Source organism: Convolutriloba macropyga, unplaced genomic scaffold (assembly GCF_964194025.1).
Source record: "Convolutriloba macropyga unplaced genomic scaffold, txConMacr16.3 SCAFFOLD_968, whole genome shotgun sequence".
Classification (NCBI taxonomy): Eukaryota; Metazoa; Xenacoelomorpha; order Acoela; family Convolutidae; genus Convolutriloba; species Convolutriloba macropyga.
Genome location: NW_027449581.1, coordinates 36,770 through 46,027, shown reverse-complemented (window position 1 = coordinate 46,027; position 9,258 = coordinate 36,770). Strand labels below are relative to the sequence as shown.

General features: G+C 34.5%; 1 protein-coding gene across 1 annotated transcript; it reads right to left on the bottom strand.

The window, feature by feature from the left end:
• Positions 1-302: 302 nt before the first annotated feature.
• Positions 303-5,235, bottom strand: LOC142355159 (uncharacterized). The gene is made up of 3 exons (XM_075407413.1): positions 4,842-5,235; positions 2,080-2,187; positions 303-586 (listed from the first exon to the last, which is right to left on the bottom strand). Exons 1-3 carry the CDS (start codon positions 5,056-5,058, stop codon positions 303-305), a joined length of 609 nt encoding a protein of 202 aa, XP_075263528.1. The 5' UTR covers positions 5,059-5,235.
• Positions 5,236-9,258: the final 4,023 nt, after the last annotated feature.

Genomic DNA, 9,258 nt, shown 5'->3' with positions numbered 1-9,258 from the left:
AATGTCTGTATATTGTGAGCAGGGGTATCGTCATCAATGTGAGCATGCCTTTTCTTCTTCAATTTAATATTTCGCTCTGAATTTGGTTTGCGGCCATTGATTATTTTATAAAGTACAAAATCTATAACGGTTTTTGTTATCATTGTCCGCAATTTTTTCATTTAGATCAAAGCGTACAAAGAAGGAGCTGCAATTAATACATCGCTATATTTACTTTGTTTTAGCTCAACCGACAGTGAATTGGACTCAGTGGCGATCAATTTAATGGCGTCAAACAATAATTGAAGAATCGAAAACTAGACTTACAACCATTCATCGCATTCACCGCAATTCTTGCATATTTTAGCAATTTTTAATGTTGACGTGTTGACCTGGGCAACATCAAAATTAGGTGACGAACCGATTGCAATCCATGAAGTTTTTCTAGTGCAGTTATTCCTGTACCAGACAGCAGTGCACACAGCCACCAGTCTGTCAATAGATAGGAGCAGATTGAGATACTCAGGTATAACCAGTGTCGCCTGTCTCACCCAGATTGTCAGCTTACAGAAGATTGAGTACTCGTGGTAGAAGCAGAAGTTGCCACCTATACAAACAAAAACTCTAAAATTATAGTCTGTCCCATAAAGTTGAAATAATCGAACGTTCAAAAAGTGCCAAAACATGAAATTGAGCTTGATTATGGTTATTTGAATGCAAGCACTTTCCTCTTTAAACGATGTCATCTCTTTTTATTATGCATATATTTTAGATTTGAATTTTGACCTTTGAACTCTGTCTAGTGAATTTTCAAACGCTCGCTTATTTGAATTTTATGTGACTCGCTATAGTTCCCAAGTACTGACATATTACTGAGCACTCTGAATAGTTCTGTTTTTTTCGGACGTATTGACGCTCTTTTATGATGTAAAACGGCTGTTTCAGTACTGATTTTACAAGTTACCCAGGTTGAGGTGCCAGACCGAAAGTCGATATGTCCAGACCGTCCCAGACGGAAAGTGCCTATGTCCAGACTTTCGTGCGTTCAAAATTTTTCGTGCGTTCATCGTGCGTTCAAAAGTCCTCATGTCCAGACTTTCGTGCGTTCAAAATTGCCTATGTCCAGACTTTCGTGCGTTCCAAAAGAAAATTCGTGCGCTCCAAAATTAATAATTTGTGCGTTCATGTCCAGACTATCGTGCGTTCAAAAGTCCTCATGTCCAGACTTTCGTGCGTTCAAAATTGCTTATGTCCAGACTTTCGTGCGTTCCAAAAGAAAATTCGTGCGCTCCAAAATTCATAATTTGTGCGTTCATGTCCAGACTATCGTGCGTTCAAAAGTCCTCATGTCCAGACTTTCGTGCGTTCAAAATTGCCTATGTCCAGACTTTCGTGCGTTCCAAAAGAAAATTCGTGCGCTCCAAAATTCATAATTTGTGCGTTTATGTCCAGACTATCGTGCGTTCAAAAGGCCTTATGTCCAGACATGTCAGTTTTTGAAATATCCAGGTTCAGTACTGAAATATTCTGGGTGGTACGCCGGGGAATTAATAACCACAGTTTTTTTCTGAATGTATATAGTAGGTGCGATTTAAAGCTTTTGACTACATTGATAATATCTGCTGCTTTCTGTAATACTGTCAGTTTGTCCAGTTTTAAGCCTCTCAATTACAGCCGCCGCCATATGGGCGGATTCAGTGTTCAAAAGTTTTTTGCACGATGACTCAAAACGTGCAAGAAACTTGCTTGTAAATTGACAATACTGCTATTATTTTTCAAGTGCGGGTTGAAAATCGCAGTAGAATCTTGCAAGAGGTATGTGTTCTCTGTCAAGATTGGTTGCAAGATTATTGCAAAAAAAATTGAATTTTTGATCCAGGGAGTACATATGTCAGAATTGAATCATTGTGTCCAGATTCAGCTCAAATTTTTATTCTGAATTTTACCATGAAATGTCTATGAAGTGTCATAATCAGAACTATGGACGTAGTAAATCATAATGAACATACTATGATTCAGTACTGAAATATTATGAGACTCATGTCCGGGGAGTGAATGTTAGGAGGCCATTTGGTGTCTTAATAGAGACCCGGGACTGACCGAATAGACCACAGATGCCAAGTTCCACCATGATGAGTCTCTTGACACACTGAGCCACTGCCTCCACCCACATCAACGTCTTCGCAGAGATGTCTCCCTCCAAACCAGCTGAACAGAAACAAAAAGGAAGAGTTATTTTGCTTTTCGGAGGATAATAGAAATGGGATTTTAAATGTCAGTTCCAAATTTGCTAAGAAATACAAATTTACTAATATGTTTTCGAACTCTATTTTTAGAAAACTTTTAAAATTTTTTTTTGTTTTCCTAAGTCACCTGGAGACCAGTCCTTTTTCATATCGAAGATCCATTAATGACAAACCTGGTTTACAGTGAACTGAAGCCCAATGAACAAAGAATTCGTTTTCAAGGAATCTCTCGTGTTTTTTTGCTTCGAGTCTGAGTTTTCGTAATTTTAAATGAATTTTTGTGATTTTTTTTTTTGAGGTTTCACTAAATTTTTGGAGTTTTACGGCGTAAACTCATTGACTAAAAGTGCAATAAGTTACGTAGAGAGCATTAAGTGAACCTATCTAATGCTTTGACTGGACAGCTTATGGCTGTTAAGACCTTGAAAACGATTTTTCGAATCAAAAATTTCACCATTAACCGACCAAAAACATAAATTCTTGAACTCTAAGTCAATCTCAGCAAAAACTTGACCCTCATAATGTCTACTTCAACCTAAATTAATCTAGTTAGCGATTTTATCTTCTAAATATTGGATATATGATTTCAATGCCACATGATTGCAAGAAGAAATTATAAAAAAATTTTTCATCTTTTCGTATTATTGGTTACTCCTGAAATCTTACCAGATTAATCTGATATCGATAGCTCCCAGTAGCTTAGACAAGACGTTCAATGAATCATAGATAAATTTTTCAAAGAAAGTGTATGGTTTATTGGATTCGCCATTTTCTTCTCGCTTCTTCTACTGAATATTTGGATTATTCTTGTATTTGTTAATGTTTTCATAGTCAATGACCTATTGTAAAGCCTTATTGATGAATTATGAATGACAAACATCATTTCTTTCCCATCGAGGCATAACTTAGCGTCTTTATTAGCTTCCGTTGAAAGCTATTGATTTTAAAGGCGTTGATAATCCTTCGTGCTGTTAATGTATTTGTTTATACTTGCTGAGTTTTGAAGTTAAATTGTTTAAAAAAAAAGTACCGTTGTTTTTAAAATTTATTTGGAAAAGAAAGCTTCTTACTGAAATTTTGTTTTTAATGGCTTCGACACTTTTTACTCTTTTTTTGAATTTGCAGTTTTATTCTTTAGTTTGCCGTATAATGCTGACCAGTCTCATAAGCTTATAATTGAGGATTGAATGAATGACGTTACCCAAAGCAGTCAGTCTATAGCGAACAGTCTTAATGTTGATGATATTATACATTTTCAAGGATTTTTCTTTGTTTTCTAATTTTGTTGTTCTTTTCGTCAACTTGTAACTTATTCTAATCTTTGAGATATCCATTCAATTTTGTTTATTCCAATAAAAAACATGTGTAATGATTTTATGTCGCAGCTGGTGTTTTGTTTCTTGTACAAAATGCGTTTCCATAAAAAGTTTTGTGAGTGTTGTATTTGGGTGTCTTTTTCTCTTCTTGTAGCACTTTCGCGTAATAACAGATCCTATGGATTTTTTAAATGTGGCCCAATTAAACTTATTTATTCTTCCAGTATAATTTTAGCTGAATTAGCATTAAAAAATTGGAATTAAAAAACATTCAGATAACAGCAAATGATTTTAATTTAATGGCTTCAGTAGTTTGTGTTTTCGCAACGTTTGTAATTTGTTGTTTGTATTTTGTTTGAGTTTTTCTGCATCTTTAGACCGTTCATATTGCTTAGTCTAACCATAAGAAGGTCGTATTGGTCTTATGATGACTTTTTTATAAAATTTATAAAGAATTTTTTTGTTAAAAGCTTATGATTTTTAAGACTTTTGAAAATATTTATTTTTAAAAAGTTGATTGATCTTTGAATTTCGCATCATTACTTCTTCTTTTTGTCAAGTTGTTACCTTGTCTCTGTAAAAAAAAATAAAAAAAAAGTGAATTTTTGTAGTTAGGATTTTTTCTGATTGTAATTTGACGTTGATACTAGGTGCTTTATACTTCAGATATTGAGTTTTTGCCGCGAAATTTTTGAGTTTGTGGTTTTTTTTTGTTTTTGTTGTTCTTTTCTCGTGGTCTTTTTAATGGCAGATCTCGTTGTAATGAGGCATGGCATTACTTAATTAAATGATTAATTTTGCTTGCGTAACGATTTTTTTGTACTCAACTCTTTGTAAAATATTTAAGTCAAAAGACTGTTAAGTCAAAAATGTAGATGAGCGCGGGAACATCATGTGCAAACGCACATTAACGAGCATCCTTGTTTAATCAGGAGTCATTAGGACTAACCGCACTCCGGCTGACTAACTGGCTACTAAGTTCCTTTTTCTCTTCAGAATATTTCATTGCCAGCGCATGTTTTTTCTCTTCAAAGGTAATGCAATATTTTCTGTAGAAAAACACATGCGCTGGCAATGAAGTATTCTGAAGAGAAAAAAGAACTCAGTAGCCAGTTAGTGCAGTTAGAGTGCAGTTAGTCATAATAACTCCTTATAAAATTAAATCCATCAAACTGGCAACATTGTCTTAGTCAATGTTTTGAAAGACTTTGCCCAAAACATCATAATTAATGGTTATCCATATGATTTTCTTGAAAGTGCTTAGGAGAAATTTTTAATTAAATCTTACAAATTGGCTAACCCGATATTAGAATGACGACCAGTTGTAGTACACACGCAGTTGCCGATGACGTCACAGATGCAATTGTGAGGGCAATTGGGGGCTGTGCCAGAGTACCCCCCGGTGCACCTTGAGGACCACCACCACTACCCTCACTCATAACAAAGTCGATGGCATCCTCTTCGAGTGATGAGCCATTCAGGCCCACTATTTCGAGGAAAGTTCTCTCATCACTCATTTCTAAACCGGATAATGCGGTTAAAAGTACTGTAATAAGTTAAAAAGTAAGTAGCTTTGTTAATAAGATTTTAGAGGGAAATTAAATGACATAAGTTAATATTAAATCAAATTAATCAAGAAATGATATAAACGAAGGCGAATATTAATCTGACAATTCCCCTTTTTTGTTGTTTTAACAAACAGTCATCTAAAAATGTTTTTTAAAAATTTTATTTAGTTCTACTTGGATTGCCCTGGAAAAAATATAAGCAAATACACAAATAGACCTGTTGCTATTGGTCGAAAAACATTGTTAGATACCACAGCATATCCGCTTTCATTCAAATACCCCCAAATTTTATCATCAAAAAATTAGCTTCGTAGCTTGGAAGCTTGCAAAAATGAATCAGTCTTTGAAATTAGATTAGAGATTAGCCGCTAGACATGTACAAGTAGTCTAGCCGCGCGTCTGATAGTTATTTGTTTATGATTTTCTCAGTTATGGTAGAAACGCATCATCACATCATATTTTAAAAAATTTTTGAGGTTAAACAGAAGCAGTTCTATAGTTCTGAGCATATTTAGAACTTAAAGAAAACTTAATGTGATTCAATTAACTCTAATTAAAATTTAAAATCACGTCAACTGATAAATCGGGATGTTGAAATGCTGGGTTGTTTTTTGAACATATTCGCAAAAAATGGATAAGGATTCTCTGAAAATTTGTAGAATGGTACTCCTGTTATGTCCCCTCCTCTATCACAGGCTTGTTATCTGTTGCTGGCAGTTACTGCCCAATATATGAGCTTCCAAAACTCTTTGCAGTTGTAGATTTGAGATGACTTTACTCTTCAATTGATTTTTTTACATTGTTTGAAGTGTTCTTCTGGATTTGATGAAAAAATGGAACACAATAATGCAGTTGTTCAATTAACAGAGAGGACTGGGCGAAAAATTGACAAAACGATAGTTTCTTTGTATAGTTATAATTTTACAAAATGATCTGCCTCTTTATCCTATATGATGTGCATAAACTAAAAAAAATGCCAGTTTGAGTTGAAATTAGCCGGGTTGAGGTCACAGACCAAATTTCAGTATGTCAAGACCAAAGTGAACACACATAAAAGGCCTTGTGGGTTTAAATTACCACAGTCTGGAAACAAAAATGAAAGCATAAAGGTGTATACTTAGGTACCCAGGTCTAGACCTCGACTCATGAAAAGACTTTAAAAGTCTAGTGGGGGGGCCAATATTGACTAAAATTACACGGTCGAGGTTCCTAGTAAAAGTCCAGCTTCAGTCTTTTCATGGGTCGAGCTAAAGTCTTTTCATAACAGATAAGAGTCGAGTTAAAGTCTTTTCATGGGTCGAGTTAAGGTCTTTTCATGGGTCGAGTTAAGGTCTTTTCATGGGTCTAGTTAAGGTCTTTTCATGGGTCGAGCTAAAGTCTTTTCATAACAGATAAGAGTTGAGTTAAAGTCTTTTCATGGGTCGAGTTAAGGTCTTTTCATGGGTCGAGTTAAGGTCTTTTCATGGGTCCATTTTTAGTCTTTTCATAAGCAACAAAGTCCAGCTAAGGTCTTTTCAAGGGTCCATCATAAGTCTTTTCATAAACTGATTTGAGTGTCTTTATTTCGTGAGCTCTCTTTACTGTCCAAGACCACAAGAAAAATTCAGAATTTTTCTTGCAGCCCCAGAAAAAACCGAGGCTCTTATAAGACACTTTTTAAAATCTAAAGGAATCCCGGATAGGCCAGGATTCTATCAACATCTAAACAAAAGCACAAAGAAACAAGGCACAATAAATAAATAAACAGCACATGGGAGAAGGTCCCTATAAGGGCACAAAAGGGAGGGACATTTATCAAAAAATCATTTTTTTTTAAATTTCCCCCCAAAACTTGCAAAATTTGGCCATGATGTAAATTCTTTACATCATGGCCAAAGTTAGCCTGCCACACGTTTGTTATATCAGTTTGAACCGCCTAGACCCAATAGTCGAGAAATAACAAGACATTTTACATAAAAAACAGTCGAATTTTTTGCGTTTCCGAACTTAACATTTCTACTCTACCACTTTTTGAAGTATTGACCCCAAAGCAAAAATTGCAAGATTATTACAATCTAATTGAATAGTAGATACTATGAAAAGAGTCTGAGCAACATTGAACAACTCCTTGACCCAGAGGGTCACATCATATTTTTGAAATACGAAACGACATTAGAGAAACATTGGACGAAATTGCAAAACTTGACTTCATATATCACTAATCTTGAAATTCTTTACATCATGGCCAAAGTTAGCCTGCTACACGTTTGTTATATCAGTTTGAACCGCCTAGACCCAATAGTCGAGAAATAACAAGACATTTTACATAAAAAACAGTCGAATTTTTTGCGTTTCCGAACTTAACATTTCTACTCTACCACTTTTTGAAGTATTGACCCCAAAGCAAAAATTGTAAGATTATTACAATCTAATTGAATAGTAGATACTATGAAAAGAGTCTGAGCAACATTGAACAACTCCTTGACCCAGAGGGTCACATCATATTTTTGAAATACGAAACGACATTAGAGAAACATTGGACGAAATTGCAAAACTTGACTTCATATATCACTAATCTTGAAATTCTTTACATCATGGCCAAAGTTAGCCTGCTACACGTTTGTTATATCAGTTTGAACCGCCTAGACTCAATAGTCGAGAAATAACAAGACATTTTACATAAAAAACAGTCGAATTTTTTGCGTTTCCGAACTTAACATTTCTACTCTACCACTTTTTGAAGTTTTGACCCCAAAGCAAAAATTGCAAGATTATTACAATCTAATTGAATAGTAGATACTATGAAAAGAGTCTGAGCAACATTGAACAACTCCTTGACCCAGAGGGTCACATTATATTTTTGAAATAGGAAACGACTTTAGAGAAACATCTGACGAAATTGCAAAACTTGACTTCATATATCACTAATCTTGAAATTCTTTACATCATAGCCAAAGTTAGCTTGCCACACGTTTGTTATATCACTTTGAACCGCCTAGACCCAATAGTCGAGAAATAACAAGACATTTTATATAAAAAACAGACGAATTTCTTGCGTTTCCGAACTTAACTTATCTACTCTACCACTTTTTCAAGTATTGACCCCAAAGCAAAAATTGCCAGTTTATTACAATCTAGTTGGACAGTGGATTCTCCATACCAAGTTTGGTTTGATTTGGACAACTCCTTGAACCGATAAAAAAGACCTATTTTTAAAATTATTTATTCGAAATAATAGCAAATTTCCGTACGAAAAACTAACTTTTTTCCTAGGCAAGCTATACCAAAAATTCTTTTTGTTTTACAATCTAGTTGCCCATGGGATACTCGATACCGAAATTGGTTTGGTTTGGACAACTCCTTGACCCGATCAAAAAGACCTATTTTTAAAATTATTTATTCGAAATAATAGCAAATTTCCGTACGAAAAACTAACTTTTTTCCTAGGCAAGCTATACCAAAAATTCTTTTTGTTTTACAATCTAGTTACCCATGGGATACTCGATACCGAATTTGGTTTGGTTTGCACAACTCCTTGACCCGATCAAAAAGACTATTTTTAAAATTATTTATTTGAAATAATAGCAAATTTCCGTACGAAAAACTAACTTTTTTCCTAGGCAAGCTATACCAAGAATTCTTTTTGTTTTACAATCTAGTTACCCATGGGATACTCGATACCGAGTTTGGTTTGGTTTGGACAACTCCTTGACCCGATCAAAAAGACCTATTTTTAAAATTATTTATTCGAAATAATAGCAAATTTCCGTACGAAAAACTAACTTTTTTCCTAGGCAAGCTATACCAAAAATTCTTTTTGTTTTACAATCTAGTTACCCATGGGATACTCGATACCGAGTTTGGTTTGGTTTGGACAACTCCTTGACCCGATCAAAAAGACCTATTTTTAAAATTATTTATTCGAAATAATAGCAAATTTCCGTACGAAAAACTAACTTTTTTCCTAGGCAAGCTATACCAAAAATTCTTTTTGTTTTACAATCTAGTTACCCATGGGATACTCGATACCGAATTTGGTTTGGTTTGCACAACTCCTTGACCCGATCAAAAAGACCTATTTTTAAAATTATTTATTCGAAATAATAGCAAATTTCCGTACGAAAAACTAACTTTTTTCCTAGGCAAGCTATACCAAAAATTCTTTTTGTT